This window comes from Hibiscus syriacus, unplaced genomic scaffold (assembly GCF_006381635.1).
Source record: "Hibiscus syriacus cultivar Baekdansim isolate YM2019G1 unplaced genomic scaffold, ASM638163v2 tig00113124_pilon, whole genome shotgun sequence".
NCBI lineage: Eukaryota > Viridiplantae > Streptophyta > Magnoliopsida > Malvales > Malvaceae > Hibiscus > Hibiscus syriacus.
Window position 1 is genome coordinate 530,756 of NW_024063444.1, and position 20,599 is coordinate 551,354.

General features: G+C 36.6%; 1 protein-coding gene and 2 pseudogenes across 1 annotated transcript; 1 reads left to right on the forward strand and 2 right to left on the reverse strand.

Moving 5' to 3' along the window:
- Positions 1 to 399: 399 nt before the first annotated feature.
- On the reverse strand, positions 400 to 726 carry LOC120185694 (secreted RxLR effector protein 161-like). Its single transcript, XM_039189851.1, has one exon. The coding sequence runs from the start codon at positions 724 to 726 to the stop codon at positions 400 to 402; it is 327 nt and encodes a 108-aa protein (XP_039045782.1).
- Positions 727 to 5,755: 5,029 nt separating this feature from the next.
- On the forward strand, positions 5,756 to 7,423 carry LOC120185695 (annotated as a pseudogene).
- A 7,681-nt stretch (positions 7,424 to 15,104) lies between these two features.
- LOC120185697 lies at positions 15,105 to 19,105 on the reverse strand (annotated as a pseudogene).
- Between the last annotated feature and the right edge of the window lie 1,494 nt (positions 19,106 to 20,599).

The window sequence follows — 20,599 nt, forward strand, 5'->3', positions numbered from 1 at the left end:
AATCAAATATTTTCCACCGCAAACTTGGAAATTCTGATTGTGTGTTAGCGTGCACTCAAACGCGTGTACGTTTGCTTATTGTAACATGATATGAATGTATGAATCAAACAAGGAAAAGAGTTATTAGGTCTTTCATTCCCAACTTGATCTTCAAGCGTTCATGCTGATTTGTCCCCAGGCTCTTTGTGAAAATATCAGCCTGCTGTTCCTTGGTCGAAACATGTCTGGTACAAACAACTCCCTTTTGTATTTGCTCACGAACAAAGTGACAGTCAATCTATATATGCTTCGTTCTTTCATGATACACTGGATTTGCCGCGATGTGAAGTGCAGCCTGGTTGTCACAATACAAAGTTGTTGGCTCATGGTGCTCAATTCCCAGTTCCTTAGTTAATCCTCTCAACCAAACCAATTCTGCCACCTAGATGCCATGCACCTATATTCAGCCTCAGCCGATGATAGTGAAATTGTTCTTTGCTTCTTAGATATCCAACAGATGAGAGAATCTCCTAGTTTAACACAATAGCCTGAAACAGAACGTCTTGACATGGGACAAGCAGCCCAATCAGAATCACAAAACGCAACTAAGCTGGGTTTACTCTTAGCTGAAAACAAAATGCCTTCACCTGGGTTCTTTTGAATATATCTCACAACACGCATAGCTGCTTCATAATGAATTTTCTTTGGAGCTTGCATGAACTGACTTAGAAGCTGGACTGCATACATTATATCTGGACGAGTGTGTGTCAGATATAAAAGCCTTCCAATTAATCTCTAATACATTCTAGTATCCTCTAAAAGTTCATCAGAACGGTGCTCAACATACTTATCATACTCAGATGATGTGAGCCTTTGATTCTGCTCAAGGGGAGTGGAGACACTATGCGCATTTTCCAAACCAGAATCTGCAATAAGTTCCAAAGCATATTTTCGTTGATTTAGAACAATTCCTTCTGCACTTCGGACAACTTCAATGCCTAAAAAATATTTGAGTTGCCCCAAGTCCTTCATCTTGAAGCTCTTGTGAAGAATATGTTTTAGCTCTTCTATCATTCCTCCATCATTGCCTGTAATTAAGAGGTCATCCACATAAATCAACATTATGACTATTTTTTCACCTTCTCGTTTTATGAATAACGAGTAATCATGAAGGCTTTGCACATAACCACCAGCAGTAAGAGCTTCAGTTAATTTTAAGTTCCATTGGCGAGATGCCTGCTTCAAAACATATAATGACTTGAGCAACCTGCATACTCTAAACTTCCCCTGGTTGCGAAAACCATCTGGCGTCAGCATATAGACTTCTTCATGAAGGTCTCCTTGCAAGAAGGCATTGAATACATCCATCTGATATAGCTCCTATCCAAACATAGCAGCCATTGCAATAATAGTACGAACAGTAACTTGTTTTGCTACGGGTGAAAAGGTGTCATGGAAGTCAATCCCTTCACATTGACTGTAACCTTTGGCAACTAACTGGGCTTTAAATCTTTCAACCGATCCATCAGAGTTGTACTTGATTCTGTATGCCTATTTGCAACCAATGAGTCATTTATGTGGAGGTAAATCAACCACTGCCCAAGTGCCATTCTCCTCTAGAGCCTGAATCTCATGTTGCATAGCTTCTACCCAGCGTTCATCACGAGCTGCCTCATGATAGGTTTTAGGTTCAACTAAGGAGGAAACAACAAAAGCTTTTTGCGAAGGTAAAAGGAAAGAAGAAAGATTATTAGAGGAGGAAAACGTAACTGCTTGCAGTGAACTAGAAGAAGAGGATTGAGAATGATAAACAAAATCAGATAACCATGAAGGTGGTTTAGTAACTCGAGTAGAACGCCGAGGAGAAGAACGAGGGACAACTTGTTGACTCGATAAACTAGAGGATGAAGGACATGAATTATCAGGTACTTGATACGCTGAACCAGAAGCTACATTTTGAGCATTCGTAGTTTCAAGGTTGCATGGAAACTCATGCACGGGTAAAATCTCATTACACGAATCATGTGATGTCACAACTGGAATATGCAAAAAGTCTCGATCAAGATCACTAGAAAGTGTTGAAATAGGGAACAAAGGAGAATTTTTAACTGGAAATTGAAAAGGAAAAATGGACTCGTGAAACACCACATCTCGATTGACAAAAAAAGACTTTGAGCTCAAGTTAAAAAGAACATAACCCTTTTGAGTTAGTGAATACCTCATAAAAACCGAAGGAATAGACCGAAAAGAAAACTTATCATGATTGTTGGGGATAGTAGCATAACAAAGACACCCAAAAACTCTAAGATGTGAAAGACTAGGCACCTTCCCATGCAACATTTGAAATGGTGTTTTCCAATTAAGAACCCTTGTTGGCAGCCTATTAATTATGTAGCAAGCAGTTCGGATACACTCACCCCAGAATTTAATGGGAACAGAAGACTGAAACTTAATAGCACGAGCAACATTGAGCAGATATTGATGTTTTCGCTCAGCAACCCCGTTTTGCTGGGGGTGTATGGACACAAGAACTTTGATGGACAATCCCTTGAGAAGAAAAGAAAGCACTGCCTTCATTGCTAAAGAATTCCCAACCATTATCACTCCTCATAGTTTTAATTTTTCCAGAAAAATGATTGTCAACATAGACAAAAAACTGTTTAAGAATGACAAATGCATCGCTTTTGAGCCTAAGTAAGAACACCCATGTCATACGTGCGTATGATCATCAACAATTGTTAAGAAATACCGATGTCCACTATGTGTTGAAATACGATACGCTCCCCAGAGATCAATATGAATAAGACAAAATGCAGTTATCTCACGAGAATCACTCACCGGGAATGGTAGACGAGTTAGTTTAGCAAGAGGACAAACACCGCAGCTTTTAACATGATCAATACCAGACAAATCACTATGTAACTGAGACATTTTATTCAAAGTACTCAAAGATGTATGGCCAAGAAGAGCATGCCATAATACACCATTATCAGATTTTAACATTGTAGAAGACAAACAAGATTTTTTACTGGAAATAACACGACAACCTGACGAGCTAGATGATGACTTCAAAATGTAAAGACCATCATAAGATCTACCAATCCCCTTCATCTCTCCACTGCAAAGGTCATGTATAAGGAAAAATTATGGATAAAAGGTTAAAGAACATTTGAGCTCTTTGGTTAACTGTGATACAAACAGTAAATTGTAATGAAAATCTGGTGCATGCAAACGTTGGATAACATGTGATCAGGGGAAAAAGCATAAGTTCCTTTGTGGGCTATGTGTGTGGTTTTACCATTTGGCAGCTGAACAAACGAAGAGGAGTCACAAGCAACATGAGAATTCAATTTCTCAAGATCAAAGGTCATGTGATTCGTTGCCCCAGTATCTAGAATCCAGTAATAATGGAAGGAAATAAGGCGAGTACCTGCCATATGACCTGCAGCTTGCATGGGCGGATCTTTTCCCAACAATTCAAGAATTTGTTGGTACTGTTCTTGTGTAAAAGTAGGGACCTTAGCAGGAACAGAGTTTTCAGCCAAGGAAGAGGCTGACTCTCCTTCACTATTCAAGACAACGTTGTTGGCAGCCGATCCCTTGCGTTTATTGAACTTGTAATCAGCTGGATAACCATCTAGCTTGTAGCATGTTTCCTTCTTGTGACCTTTGATATGACAATAATCACATACCCCATTGAACCGTTTATTGGTCTGAGTACTAGAGTAAATACATTGGCTAATCTTCCTGTGTTTTGACGTTGACCTTCCTCTTGAACAAGCATAGAATATGCTTGATTTACAGAAGGTAATGGTTTTAATAACAATATTTGACTGCGTACCATAGAGTATGAGTCATTCAATCCCATACGAAAATGAAACAATCGTTGTTGATGAACATGTTCTTTATTCTGCCGAGAAACTTCACAGTTGCATATAGCGAAAGGAGCAATGGCATCATATTCATCCCAAAGCAATCGCAAGCGTGTGTAATAAACCGAAATGGAAGATGTACCTTGAGAATGAGAAACAATTTCTCGATGCAGGAAATACACTCGTGAACCGTCAATCTTATCAAAACGTTCTTTAAGATCTTCCCATACACGTAATGCATTGGAAGCAAAAACTATTCCTGCAGAGAGTTCTTGACTAACCGTATTCAAAATCCAAGAAAGAACAATGGCATTGCAACGCTCCCATTGCGCCAAAAGTTCTGGAGATAGACCTTCACGAGAACAAGCTCCATCTATAAATCCAATCTTGTTCTTGGCTAATAGAGCAATGCGCATGGATCTGCTCCATAAATTGTAGTTTTCCACCCCAGTTAGTTGATGAGAGACGAGCAAGGTTCCTGGAGTGTCTGATGGATGAAGATAAAGAGGGTGATTGTAGTCAATTTGAGCTGTCTCCGGTTAAACCATGATTGTGCAGAAACAAAGGAAGAAGGATAGCAGTTGAATCAACTCACCGGCAATGAACTTAACCGGAAACAACTGCCGGTGATGGCCTCTGATACCATGTCAACATTCGTATGAGGAAAAGAAAAGAAAATAAGCTGTATGAAGTAATGCTTTATTCATTATATCACATATGTACAGCTAACCAATGTATTTATATACATTTAATTAACAACTAAACTGCTATTAACCACCTAGCTAACTGCCTAACTAACTTGCTAACAGCTTCTCAACAGCCTACTGCTGGATTTCCAAAAGATGGTGGACAAGCTCCATCTACATTGATGGTGAGGGAGTGTTCTTGTGGTTTACTCCAGTGGTGTACAACGCCAAGCAATGTAGAAGAGGTGCTGGAGCGACCATGTGCAACAGAGTATGCGGAAAACAAAGCTCGACTAGAATAAATAATACGCCAACCGGGGACCAATCGACCTTCATGAATAAATAAATTACGCCTATGCCAGATGTACAACACCATCAAAAGGAAAACCGTTGACGAGACTGGCAGCATAACCAATCTCCAGCAGAATCCTGTGGAGCAAACAACATCCGAAGTAAAACCAGCAGCATGCAGAATGTAAGCAACGTCCGGGCGGTCACGGAGAGCATGTAACACAGTTTCATCATTCCGACCACAAAGACAGCAGTGACAATTGCAAAAGTTGAAGTTAAACAGCCTGCTCTTCTCCTCGTAGATTGGTAATGTAAGGGCTTGGTTGCTTTTCATGAATGTCGATTTGATTAAACTTTAACAAACATGAAGTAATACCCTTTGACGTGCACAAATAATTATGTTTATTTAATATGAAAATAAAATATATTGATTTCCTTAAATGTGTTTAATTGACTAAAAATTAAATTTCCATGCATAAATTAGAACCAGAAATAAAGTTCCACGTATATAACTGTACCAAATCAAAATTTATATATTTAATTATATATTGGAACAAGTTTCATTTATAAATTTAACATTTTATAATTACAATAATAAATTATAATAATTGTAAATAGAATCAGCCAACCAATCCTACTATAACTCAAATTTAATAATAAAAGTTAAAGATTAGTTAACAAATGTATTTAGAATAGGATTTGCGTGTAAGTGTATTTAGAATAGGGCTTGTGAGTTTGCTTTTGATATGGACAATGACTTACACCATTGTATAAATAAGCCACTTAAGTAACTCCTCCTTCAACGTCTCCTTCAAGTCAAAACAAAAGCAATTAACGTTGATTCTCCTCCTTCAAGTCAAAACAAAAGGCACGGTAAGTTTCGTTTCCTCTTCTATTCTCTTCCTCTTCCTGTTATTTCCCATCGTCATGCCCCTCCCTCCGTCGACGAATTCACGATGGATTGTTGGCGAGGGAGGATGACGTGTGAAATTGGCGAGTGTGAACTGGTCGGCTCACTCAGAATTGATGGTTGCCGAAGGGCTCAGCAAGCAGCCTATGGATACCATCGCCAAACGGATTGCGTCAATGGGGTTCGACTGCGTTAGTTACACTTGGCCAGTCTATTTGGTCACCAATGACTCGTTGGCATCTCTCACGGTTAGACAATCGTTTCAACGACTTGGCTTTATTGAATCCATCGCCGGAATCCAAGCCAACAACCCTTCGATCATAGATGTACCCCTCATCAAAGCTTACCAGATATGACAGATTTTCCACGTCCTTGTTTTCTCCTATTACCATTGAATAAATTACAGCATTGATTGATTTAATAAATTTTTTTAAAAAAAATTGGTACTTATATTTCAGGCAGTGGTGTCAATGTTAGGGGAAAACAATTTGATGGTCATACTTGAGAATCACATAAGCAAACCCGGTTGGTGCTGCAATAATTTAGACGACAATGGTTTCTTTGGCGACAGGTACTTCAACCCTCCTCAGTGGATCACCGGGATGACTCGGATGGCCACCTTATTCAGCGGCGTCACCAACGTCGTCGGAATGAGCTAAGAGGCCCGAAACAGAACGTGAACGACTGGTACAAGTACATGCAGCAAGGAGCCGAAGCTGTGCACTCTGCAAACCCGGATGTTCTTGTTATACTTTCTGGATTTGATTTCGACAGGGACTTGTCATTCATCGAGGCTCAACCCGTAAAACTCACGTTTAGTGGGAAACTAGTATTCGAGGCGCATTGGTATGGATTCTCCGATGGGCCGCGAACATGGGTGACCGGAAACCCAAACGAAGTTTGTGGCAGAGTTGCTACGTACATGTTGAAGACGTCTGGGTATTTGGTTGATCAAGGATACCCGTTATTCATTAGCGAGTTCGGGATCGACCAAACAGGAGCCAATGTGAATGGCAATAGGTACTTGAACTGCTTCTTGGGCGTGGCAGCTGAGCTTGACCTGGATTGGGCCTTGTGGACGTTGACCGAGAGCTATTAAGTGAGAGCAGGCGTCGTCGGGTTAAACGAGTATTACGGTGTCTTGGATTATAATTGGTGTGCACCCAGGAATTCGAGCTTCATACAAAGAATTTCACCACTCCAAGCTCCTTTTCGGGGTAAGCTAGCCGACGTGTATTAATTTCTTTTTTTTTTTAGATTGATGTCAATAAAAAAAATTGATGCAAATCTTTTGTTATTCCGCAATGACATATGCAGGTCCGGGTCAGTCGGAAGTCAAATTGCACAAAGTGATCTTCCATCCCTTAACGGGGCTTTGTGTCACAAGGAAATCATTCGACTACCGGTTGCAATTAGGTCCCTACACCGACTCCTACACTTGGAGTTACTCCCCCCAAAAGACTATACTAGTGAAAGGAACACATTTCTGTTTGAAAGCCGACGAATCCGGGACACAGGCAAAACTCGATATCTTCTGCACCTCTCGGCCAAGCTCAGAAATGGAAAATCGATTTGCCTATGTAGCATCAGACAACACTATCATCACAAGGAGAAGCAAAAGGGTGGAACGATCTTTGTTGCAATACTTACATGGAAAGGGTAGCCTTGAGGGCAGCAACTATTGATCAATCTATGGTCCAAACAACATAGGCATGTTGACGCTATTTTCATCCAGCATTTGGTTTAAGTTTTGGTTTTATTTATTTAGAAATATATAGAAATTAGGTTCCAGTTGATTTGATCAATAAATGCAATTATTTACCACACAAAAAAAGTAATCAATTCAAAGAATCAGTTGGCCTAAACAAAACATTTGGATTGAGGTATTTATCGACCAGCGTGGATGATGGATCTTAATAAATGAATTTAGCAAAGATTTCCCATTTAACAAAATCATTGCAGAAGTAATTCAGCAAAGATTTATCTACAGTAATTGGTGTTTGACACAACAATTTGATGCGTATATGCAAGCAAAAGTAGCATGATCTCCATCAGTTGGTTTCAAAGGAACACTACCAGTGATTTCCGAGGAGAGGCGAGGCCATTTCAACTGGCTGTTCAAAACTTGCTCGGCACTGGCTGCTCAAATCCATAGCAAAATGTTTAGATGAGTGACAAGTTAGCCTCTCTGTTTTGAATGTAGAATATAGAAAAATGTGTCTTCCTGCATGCTTGTATGTGTACAACAAAATTGGACCATAAATTACTCTACTGGGAATTAATCATCGAGGATTTGCTCCTTGGAGTTTGATGGCAGCATCTCAGAGGTGTAGTGCCGGATCATCGGCAGCGAATTTGGACATTAGGATCCCACTCCATGGCTTCAATTATAATATTTTAAGTTGCTACAATCGGAGGCGAATGCTGTACTCAGAAAATTGGAATTCTTGGTCTTGAGAAATGTTCGAAATCCTCCTGTGGATTTTTGGGTTAAAGGAACGGAAAATGTTATTAAAAAATATAATATTTTCGGTTAGGTTAAACCTAAAATGTTGATTTTTAATATTTTTAATTGAAACCAAAATGTTACGAATAAAGTAACGTTTTTTTATTGTAACCGAAAAATATTACAAAAAAAAGTGTGCAACCGAAAAATATTTTAAATTACATCCAATAAAAAATGTTCTGCTCTTTATAATATTATTAGGTGTGCTCCTTCTCTGACATTACTTAGCCTTAAATTAAACTGACGTCCTTTTAACATTCTCGGATTTTCAATTTCCGGTGATAGGCTAGATAGTGCTTAATGTCCTTAATTCATGTTTTGCGAGAGCGAACGTGTTCAATTGTCCTTGCCTCCTTGGTACAAAGTCATTGACGCTCTCAACACATTGTTTATAGTAAATTGCTGTCCGATTTTATAATTTGTAATAGGGTAAATTACATATTTAGTACACAAACTATTAGTTCTAGTCTGTTTTAATATTTAAAATTTCAATTTTTTCAAATCATACCTATCATTTAGTTTTTATTTCATTTTAATACCCCACTATTAAAAAATTTACACGTTTAGTATCTAAACTACAAATTTTGATCTATCTTAATACATAATTTTTTATATTTTAAACTTACGTTAAATTTAAAATAAGATACTAAAATAGATCAAAATTAATAATTTAAATATTAAAAACATAATTTACCATTAGTAATATTTGGAGAAGTGCTCGTCATGACCTTCAAGATACCAAAATAGTTACCCATCAAATCTATATTTTAAAAATAATTTTAATAAATATTGTAAGATAAAAAATAGTATTGAAGTCTCAAGTATAGACACCCAGGGTCATCCCCCAACAGTTTTTGAAGCTGAACTGAAATAGTCACATTGGTCGGAAGGCGTAGTGTCCAGAACTATATGACAGTAATCCGATGGAGGAGAAAACTCACTATTCACCGCACAAGCAGGGTAGGAGGAGACAAATAAAAAAAATTAATTACTCTTCAATTATTATAAAAAATAGTTATTTACTGATTAATGTGTTGGGAAATAAACGAGTACGAGTAATTTCCCTATAATCAGATTAGTGAGAATACGAAATAGAAGTGGAAAAATAATACCCGAAATTGATAATGGAGTTCAGCCAATTATGCATACGTCTCCGGACTACTGCAAATCTTTTACTAAAGAGAGAAAATTTACAGGTGTTTACAAAACACTCACTACTCACAAGAAAGCTCTCTAGTATTGGGAGAAAGAAATGATTTGCGATGATTTTAAAGCTAAATGGGTTCGAGTATTTATAGTTGAAGCTTAGGGACTAATCTTGTAAATACCCTAAAGTGCAATGACTAATTGTATGATTTAACCATTACAAAAAAATCAACAATATCAGCCCCCTTTTGACCTCCCCATTTTCGGTGCTTATCTTTGAAAACCAACATCTACCAATCTTGAAAACCATTTTCAAAGTTCGGTGCCAACTTTGCTTTGAACTTTCAACAATCTCCCACTTGAAGATTGATTTTAATCTGTCTTCACACCTCGATCAATGCAACAGCATTTCTAGTCTTGTCATTCTAGCATGCCAACTGAAGCTGAACACAACTTCAGTTTGTCTGTGGTCACCGTCTTTGGCAACATGTCTGCCGAATTTTGAGCTCCACTAATCTTTTCAAGTTTCAAAATCCCATATTCTAGAAGAGACCGAATAAAATGATATCGTAGTTGTATGTGCTTCGTCCTGGAATGAAAAGACGAATTCTTCGCTAGATGGATAGCACTTTGACTATCGCAATACAAGACATTATTTTCTTGTTTCTTGCCTAACTCTTCCAAGAAACTTTGGAGCCAAACCATCTCCTTGTTGGCTTCTGTAACAGCGACATATTCTGCTTCAGTTGTGAAGAAAGCAACTATCTTCTGTAGTTGAGAAACCCAACTCACTACAGTACCTCACAGAGTATAAACATACCCTGTAGTGTTCCTTCTGATGTCAACATTTCCGGCTAAGTCAGCATCTACATAGCCTGTCAGTATCGTATCTCCACTTTTAAAACAAAATGCTTTGTTTGTAGTACCTCACAGATATCTAAGGATCCATTTGACAGCTTCCCAGTGTACCTTACCCGGATTATTCATGTACCTGCTAATAACTCCCACTGCTTGATTAATATCTGGTCTGGTACAAACCATGACATATATCAGACTTCCAATTGGTGAGGCATACGGCACCTTCACCATGTGTGTATGTTCTTCCTCCGTCTTTGGTGATTGTTCTTTGGAGAGTCTAAAATGAACACCTAAAGGTGTACTTATTGGTTTAACATCTTGCATGTTGAACCTGGAGAGTACTTTGTTGATTTACTCAGCCTGTGATAACATTAAAGTCCCTGACTTTGTGTCTCTCTTAATCCTCATCCCAAGAATCTACTTTGCAGCACTCAGATCTTTCATTGCAAACTGCTTCGACAATTTTTACTTCAAGTTTATAATCTCTTGCATGTTTGAACATGCAACAAGCATGTCATCAACGTACAACAATAAAATAATGAAGTTGTTGTCGAACTTTTTGATGTAGCAACAATGATCTGCTTGATATTTGGTAAAACCACTGCTACCCATGAAGCTATCAAACTTCTTGTACCACTGTCTAGGAGCTTGTTTTAAACCATACAAGCTCTTCTTCAACCTGCATACCAGGTTTTTCTTGCATGTCTTTACGAAGCCTTCTGGCTGCCTCATATAGATTTCTTCCTCCAAATCACCATGAAGGAAAGCTGTCTTTACATCTAACTGCTCAAGATGTAGATTCTTTGCAGCTACAATTTTCAACACCAGTCTGATTGTAGACAGTTTCACGACTGGAGAGAAAATTTCATTGTAGTCAACACATTCTTTTTACTGAAAACCTTTGACAACCAATCTTGCTTTGTAGCGTTTGCTCCCATCGTGCTCTTCTTTGATCCTGTAAATCCACTTGTTATGGAGCGCTTTCTTGCCTGGTGGTAATTCAGCTAATTCTCACGTTTGATTTGACATAAGTGAGTCCATCTCATATTTCATGGAAGACTCCCACTTGACTGAATCCTCCACCTGCATTGCTTCATCATAGCACTATGGTTCACCATTGTCAGTCAGCAACAAGTAGTGCAAAGAATACGAATAACGCAGGGTTGGTTTAGGAATTCTGGAGGAGCGTCTTAGTTCTGGTGTGCTTGGTTCTTCTTGAACTTCTTCAGGACTGATCTGAAATCATTTCCAGAAATCTCCTCAAACTCAGCAAATTCTTTTGTTTCAGCTTCGGTATTAGAGCTACTAGATTCTATGGTTGACTTGTCTTTGTACATCACATTCTCATTGAAAATGACATCTCTATTTCTGATGATCTTTTGATTTTCATAGTCTCAAAATTGATAACCGAACTCATCACCACCATATCCAACAAAAACGTATTTGTTGGACTTGGCATCAAGTTTACTTCTTTCAGCAGAGTTTATGTGTACATAAGAAATACAACCAAACATTCTTAATTGTGAAAGGTTTATTTATTTCTTGCTCCAAACTTCCTATGGTATTCCACTATCCAAGGGAACTGAGGGCCCACGGTTGATCAGGTAAGCTGCAGTGTTGATAGCTTCAGCCCATAGCAATTTGGGCAAGCCTGCATGTATCCTCATACTTCTGGCACGTTCATTCAGAGTTTTGTTCATGCGCTCTGCTACACCATTCTGTTGCGGTATCATGGGAACTGTTGTCTCCATCTTGATCTCATTGTTTGCGCAGAAATCTCTGAATTTACTATTTCTGTACTCTCCTCTATTGTCAGACCTCAACCGCTTGACTTTCAAACCAGTCTCATTTTCCACCATGGCGTTCTATTTTCTGAAGGTATCAAAGACTTCTAATTTCTTCTTCAGAAAATATACTCACACCTTCCTCGTAGAATCATCAATGAAGGTGACATAATATAGTGAGCCTGCAAGAGATAGAACTGGAGATGATCCCCATACATCAGTATGAACCAACTCTAACTTTTCAGCCTTGGGTGTCTTGCCAATCTTTGCAAAACTGACTTTATTTTGTTTGCCAAAGATGTAATCCTCACATAGTCTATAATCTTTAGATCCGGCAGCTTCCCTTTTGATGAAAGTGTCTTCATCCCTTTCTTGCTCATATAGTCAAGCCTTTGGTGTCATAGGTTTGATTTTCTATCAGCATCTTCTACTATAATGATATTCTCTAAAATTGAGGTTACATAGAGAGTATCAGTCTTCTTACCACGAGCAATGACGAGTGCTCCTTTGGTAATCTTCCATTCACAGCTTGAAAAAGTTGTACTATATCCTTCTCCATCAAGCTATCCTACAGAAATCAAATTTCTTTTGAGGCCAGGAATATGTCTCACTCCTATCAGCTTCCAGGTGGTTTGGTTTGACAACTTTAATCAGATATCTCTTTTTCCGACGATCTTCAATATTTCCTCATCAGCTAAATAAATCTTCCCAAAATCACCACTGACATAGTTCTCTATGATTTCTTGGCATGGGGTGGAGTGGAAAGATGCCCCTAAATCCAAGATTCATAATTCAATCGGACTGTTGACGCTTTAAATCATGGCATCACCTGTCTCTTCTATCATGTTGGTAGATTCCTGTGTGCCGGTATCTTTCTTCGATGCTCGGCAATCTCTTTTAAAGTTACCATTCTTGCCACAATTATAACAGGTATAATCTTTTTTCCCGTTATTGATTTTCCCGTTCTGGATTTGTATCTGCCACGATTTGAATTTTTTTCTAAAGTTCTCCCTCTAGACTCTGTGTGCAAGGCTGAGGAGGTTGATGCTTCACCCGATTCTCTCATTCGAATTTCTTCGCTCAATACCAGATCCCGAACATTGTCGAATTTCAATTTACTATTTCCTGACGAGCTGCTGACTACTGTAACAGTAGCATTCCAACTGTCTGGTAGAGATGATAAGAGAATTAAAGCTCGAACTTCATCATCGAACTCAATTTCCACGGAACTCAACTGGGTTGTGATAGTGTTGAGTTCATTTAGGTGTTGAGCCACTGATGCCCCTTCTGCCATCTGCAAATTGAATAATCGTCTCATCAAGTGAATTTTGTTTGAGGTTGATGGCTTCTCATACATATTGGAGAGAGCCGCCATAAGCCCCGCCGTGGTCTTTTCCTTTGCTATGTTAAAAGCAACATTTCGGGACAACGTCAGTCGGATAACTCCGATGGCTTGTCTGTCGAGAAGAGCCCAGTCTTCATTCTTCATGCCCTCTAGTTGCTTTCCTGAGAGAGGTTGATATAGATTTTTCTGGTACAGAAAATCTTCAATCTGCATCTTCCAAAAGCCAAAGTTCACACCATCGAATTTTTCAATTTTCACCTTCCATTCGTCTGCAGCCATCGCTACCACTCGATTTTGGCTTCGTTTGGATTGTTTCAAACAATTCTTGCGAACCACCGTGTATTAGAACACCTCCGTCGATAAATTCGTATGCCAACAATAGGGGTCTGTAAAATTTGAAAAAAATAATAATTCCTAAAATACGATGTTACTCCTTTTATAAACTCAATTAAAGCTATTAAAAAAACCTCAATTTGAGAAAAAAAATTATTTTTTGACTCATCTATTTGTTTAAAGTTACAAACTTTATTCATTTAGGTGTTCGAACCGTCAACGACATTAAAAATCTTTGCTAAAAAACGCATGTCAGATTCATGTATTTTTAAAATTTTATTTAAATTTAAAAACATATAATTCTATATATAATTTAAAAAAAATCCATTTTTCTGAAATTACAAAGAAAGTCTTAAAATTCTAAAATAGCTTATTCCAATCCCATTAACAGCCATCATCGACTGTCATTATTGCTATCACCGCCGTCGAACCATGCCAACGCCGTTGAACCACAGACCCATCACCGACAACCCCTCGTCACCATTTCCCCTCTCCAAAAACAACTTATTAGGGTGGTGAAGGACGAATAAAAAAGCTTCATCGACAATAAGGGTTAAGCATTTCAAACAATAATAAAGCTTGCTTTTTGTTTCGAAGAACTAAATAAGTGCTGCCTAATAAGTGCCCATCATGAGGATGAAGCTTTTTGTTTCAAAGAACAATGAAGCTTCGATTTTTTCTTCAAGGAATAGTCTCAGAAAGCTTATTAGGGTTAGGGATTTATGCTTAGAGATTTAGGAGATTAGGACAACAGCAGGAGGGATGATATGCAATGGAGGATCGATGATGGGGTGACAGTCGTTCGACGATGCCAAAGACGTTCGATGATGGCCGGTGGTGGTTGGTATGGGATTGATTTTAGGGTTTCGGGTTTCTTTGTGTAATTTAAAAAAATGGGTTTAATAATATTTTTATGTTTATTAATTTAAATAAAATTTTTAAAATTACCATACATGTTACTTAATGAGAAAATTAACGTCGTTAACGACACAAACACTTAAATAGAAAATATTTGTAACGTTAGGCACTAGGTTCTCAACCTATTTGATCACTGGTCATTTGATCATTATCACGTATTTAGAATAGAGAGAGTTATTTACCATTTTAACCAATAACTAACAGCTGGAACAAATATATCAACAGAATATGCCCTTATTCACAAAGTCAATATGTCGTGTTCATCGACATAATTCTCGGTCTAATGTTCCACTAAAAAGAAGAAAAAAATGGTATTCATTTGAACAAATAAAAGATGGTGAAGTAAAATTAAATAAAAGAATAAAAAGGCTGTCCATCATGAATTTTGAAGCTACCCATCACTTAACGGCTAAAAACAAACCCAGTGATATCCATCAAAAGTAAAATAATAGTAATCAAATAATCAAATCTTGAGGATGAGCTTCAAGTTTGTGATGCCCTACACAAAATTCTCTAAGCTACACCACTGCGTTTCATCTCCTCGTAACATTCGACGCCTACTATCAAAGTCAGCAACTCGAATAATGTCCTAAATGTTGAGTACTAACCTCATCCTCAAGGTTTTCCTGCCAAGAAATACGAGTTTTATTAGATCGGGTTTGAATTCGAAGGAGTCTGCTTCGCTCCACTAGGACGATCACCCCTTCCACGCCATGCTGAACCTCTCGGCCGTCCAGAAAATTCACCATGGTTTCCGTATTCGTTTCTGCCAAAGCTTCGGTTACCAACATAGTTTCCACGGCCCCTGAAGCTGTCACCTCAAAACCCTCCTCTTCTGGAAGGGAGGCTACCTCTTTCACTACCAACTGTAAGAAACAACAGCATGGACCAGCAACCATCAGACGAGTTCAACCCATATAATTCATGCAGTTACAATATCAACCATAAAAAATTAATCAAACAATATTACAACTTTATCTTCTAATCTTATGTTGCTCTCAATATGTTCTTCTCAAGAGCTTCCGAATACATAGAATTCGTTAAAAAGATTGACATACTTGTGTCAAACACATACACATATCCAAGTTACAATGTTCGAATCAATAACGACTATACCAATAAGTTCAGAGAGTTCTTACTTACCTCTGGATGAAGTTCTCTTCATCTCCACAACAGCTTGACGGTCTCCGATTGTTATTGGAGATGACTGAATATTAAAGTTCATTATGCAAGTGCAACAAGTACAATGCTAAAATATGTAACATGATGAGACAGCTGATAAAAACATTTTGATAATATTCTAAGCACTGTTCATTCAAGCAAATAATGAGACGGATGGGAAAGAAGCAGAAAACAGAACACCAAATGAAGATTTGGATACTAGGAAAAGATGAAAGCATTCACATGATAATGCTCAAAGGAATAGGATTCGACCAAAAAAACATAGGGAAGAAACAATTAATACACATACCAAGCACTGATATGTTACTGATATTTAACATGAAACTGGTTCTTAAATAATTATTGATTATAGATGTTATGGAATGGGGGGTTGGAAAAAGACTACTGAAGTTGATTTGCTCTCAATGTGAGGTATTGAACGCTTGCTGCATGGTTCATATAAAGATTTTGAATCTGTAGGTGATCAACGGAGAAGCTAATTAGTATCTGACGGTAGACTAAATTGCACTTTCCTACATTTGGAGCTTGTACATAAGAAGAAATTAAAAGTGTGAGAAACTAAAACTGCTCTCGATGAAAATATGTTGCCCCTTACTTGGCTGAAAGAGTTGTGGGTTGTTGTGCCTAGAACATTTAACAGATCCCACATATGAATTCAAAACCCTCCCAGATAACAAGAGTGGTAAAAAGGGTAGACCGAAAGAAGCAGATTTGGTCAGATTATCTTTCATGTAAGTTTACCATGTTCTGCTGCAGAAGGCTCTATAGGAGCATCATAAACACCATGTTCTAAGCAGAGTGGTAAAACACAAGGAAAAGAAGAAGAAAAAAACCATGTAAGTTTACCATGTTCTGCTGCAGAAGGCTCTATAGGAGCATCATAAACACCATTAACTTTCTGATTCTCCAAGGATTCACCATCCTCTACATATCTAAATACATCATTTAGAACAAAGTACCCATTGTCCTGGGGAGCAAGGAAAAAAGATTGTGCAAATTTTCTCTTCAAGTTATCCTTGCCCATTAGACATCCAGTTACTAGCACGGTTACCCCTTCCTTGTACGACTTCTGAGCATCAGCAGTATTAATCTCAGCCTTATAATTTTTGTAATCCAAGGAGAGAATCTTTTCATTGATACCCTGTTCAAGTAAAATGTTATTGGAATGTCTTTGCACTGATGATAGTATAAAACTTACAGCAATTATTAATTTGTAACACAATATAACTACACACTATTTGTTATTGGAAACAAAAAGGGAAGATAATATTACAGTTTCAACTTCCAAAAAATGAAAAACTTTTAAAGGAGGTGGGTGGAGGGAGAGAGCTAGAACATGTGTGATGGAATTTTCTTGTTTAGCAAAATTAAAGCTCCAAGTTCAGGCTTACCTAATGGATGTGCAATATTGTGAATCAGAGACGAATAAAAAAAATGACTAGAAGAATGAGCCATTGTTCAGAACATTATGCCTTTTATTTTTTTAATGAAAAAAAAAAGAAATTTGTAAAAAGTTTAGCTCCAACTAAGTTAATATTTGTTACTGAAGTAAAGTTAGTAGCAGAAACAAACATCACATATGAATAGAAAAATGTCAGAGTAAAACGCACATTATATTGTCAAATTGAGAATCCCATGCCCATGACATGGTGTTATATTCAGAAGCATCATACCCTAACTCCAAAAGTTTGTGCAAATTTCTTGATATAAAACCCACAGACTCAAGCACTGATGCTCAAATTAGTACCGCTTTAATCATAGGGTAATATACGGCCCTTTACCCATGTAGTAGGTAACAAGTCACCATCTATTAAATGTACATCATCAGTATAGAATCAAGCAAATTAAAGTAATTCATAACATGCAGAATGTTCCGAAGAAATTTTAAAGATCAATGATCAGAAACTCTTAGAACCAACTAAAAGAACAGCATCTAGAAGTTATAACACAAGCCAAGCAGCTTACTTGCATGGTTGTCACTGATGTCATCACACCATTGGAGTCCGGCCGACTAAGTACACTTGAATCATGATAGAATCTGTGAGCCAACTCTGGAGAATTGTAAAGAATGTGATAATACTGCTCAACAAAAGCATTTCCAACAACTTGGGAACTTGGAGTAGCTGGGGGAGTAGCCATTTCCAATGCCATCTATGTAAGAAAACATCATAGATAAATTTACCACAGGAATATATCTTCAAGCTCAAATGAGAAAAAACTTCCCCTAAACTACAACCTCAGAGCTAAAGCATGGACGGTTTTACACACTCGGACATCATCAATACTATAGAGTGCACAAGAAAATTGAATTAAAAAGGCTGAAAGAAACCCCCAAGAAAAAGCATTGCCATCAAAAGCATAAAGGGAACAATAAAAACATAATAGGGCTCAATTTACATTATTTTACCTACATACTCTAAGAATAGACTGCTACATTCACATGAAAACTCTTGTTTTAAATGCAATAAGCCAAGTATTCATCTAAAGCAAAGAAACAAAAACTAAAAGAACTGCCATCAGAAGTTGTTAAAAAGAGCCTAAATACCAACAATTTTCACTAAAAATCCAAAGATTAAAAAACAATAAAATCGTATCAGGGCTTAGCTTACATTAATTTACCAACATTCTCTAAGAGTAGAACGATACATTCCTCCTAACAATTAAATGCACCAAGCCAAGGATTCATATAAAAACAACAAAAAAAGTAAAACAAATCCAGATCTTCGAAGGAAAAGTACCATATTCCTTGGATCCAACCAGAAAGTAGATCCAAAAAATAAACCTGAAAAGGAAATAAGGAATACCCATCGAAAAAAGCCAACAGCTTTTATGACTCAAGCAACATTTTTTAGGAGACATTAATACCATGCAGTAAAAGAACATCAAAAACCCATAACAAAAAATAAAGTTTTTAATCAAATGACAAAAAAAATGAACTTTATAATAATGACTGATCCAAGAAACAACTACAAAAAGGGGAGAAAAAACAATAAATACCCACCAAGTAAAAACAGAAGAAAAGTTTAAATAGAGAATGGCAAAAGGACAAAAAAGGTGATCGGAGGAGGGTACCTGAAAAATGGGAGATATTGAAAGCTTTCCTTCAGACAATAAAGAGAATTTTGATGGAAGGCGAGGCTTGCAAGCAGCAATGAAGTTATCTGTTTTATATGAGAGTTATTTGTTGAAGGAGATGAAGATAGCACGGTGGTTTTGAGTGGCAGGGACAGAAGATAAACCGAAGAAGAAGAAGAAGACGAATGGGAAACAAAAAATAAGGGAAAGTCTGAGTGAAGAAAAGTACTCGTGAACTGTTGAAGGTATTTTTCTCTAGCCTACTACGTTTTTTTCTTTAGGGTCTGTGTATTTTCTCCTTTCGGGAAGTTTAATAAAATGCTTAAACTAACCGAACCAACTTTGGTTGTTTCTTAAAGGTCACGATTTAAACATCAACTATTATAATTGAACGATTGAGTATTTATTGCAAAATAATTAAAAATATTTAGAATAAATATTATTTTACGATCATCATAATTTAATCAAAAAATAAAAGGCTTAATACTTAAAATGGTACGTCTACTTGTGAATTTTTACTTTGGAACTTTTACTATTTTTGATCAATTTGAGTTTGACCCATCAATTTTCAATTCATTATCACTTTAGCACTATATTGTCAAAAGAATGTGACATAGTTCAATTAGATTCTATCATGTGTAATAAATATTTTTAATTTTCTTTTTATATATGATATAACCTTATTAGATCACGTCATTAGTTTTTTATAGAGAATTGTCTAGACACTAAAGTGATAGTAATAAATTGAAAGTTAAGAGTTAAACTAACCAAAAAACAGTAAAAATGTTAAAGAGAATTTCACTAAAATATAAGGTCTAAAATTGATATAATCCTTTAAAAACATAAATCATATAATTCTTGGTTTAATATATGTTTTGATCCTTATTCACAATGAAATTATCATTTTAGTCATTCTTGAATTTTTCGGTCAATGCGATCAAGTTTAAAAAAAGAAGATAGAATTGGGATTCAACTACCGGGTAAGAAATAATTAAAAATATTTCTTTAATATTATAAATGTGTGTTTATGTTGATTCTATTATAATTAAAATATTGTATAGTAAATAGAATTTTATATATTTTATCATTAATATTTAATATTTATTAAGATTAGGGTTTTATATTATATTTTTTGCTATACCTATAAATATAAAATTTAAAAAAAAATGTTGTATATGTTATAACCCCTCTAAATTTCTTTTAGAATCTTATATCTCTCGACTTTTTGCATCATCTTGACATGTTCACGTGATTTATAATTCATTATCTGATAATAAACATGTTTAACTTGTCAATTCATCATATCTATTATAGTCTTATAATTACACACACTAAAAATTAATATATAAATCCGATAGATAAGAAGAGAGTTTTCACTCTCTCTTTTTCCTCTCTCCAAAGATAAATAAAATTGTTCCTTATATGGAATCAATTATAAGCAGTTAACCTATCGATTATAAATTTTTTCATTCAAATCAAAATAGATAAAAATATAACAATATACGTAACACACATGTTTACCCATTAATGTATTATAGGTTTTTTTGGCCCAATAGACTACTCGCAAAAATTATTTGGTCCAATAGTCGTTTAGTTGTTGGGTTTGAGGTTTAGGATTTTTATTGTGTATTGTTAAGAAAAAAAAGAATAAATGTATATTTTTTTGAAGAATTCTTGAAAATATATACTCGATATGAAATATTACGCCTTGATA

Coding starts and splice junctions, on each gene's coding strand:
- LOC120185694 (XM_039189851.1), bottom strand. CDS start 726: ATGTATGCAGTCCAGCTTCTAAGTCAGTTCATGCAAGCTCCAAAGAAA.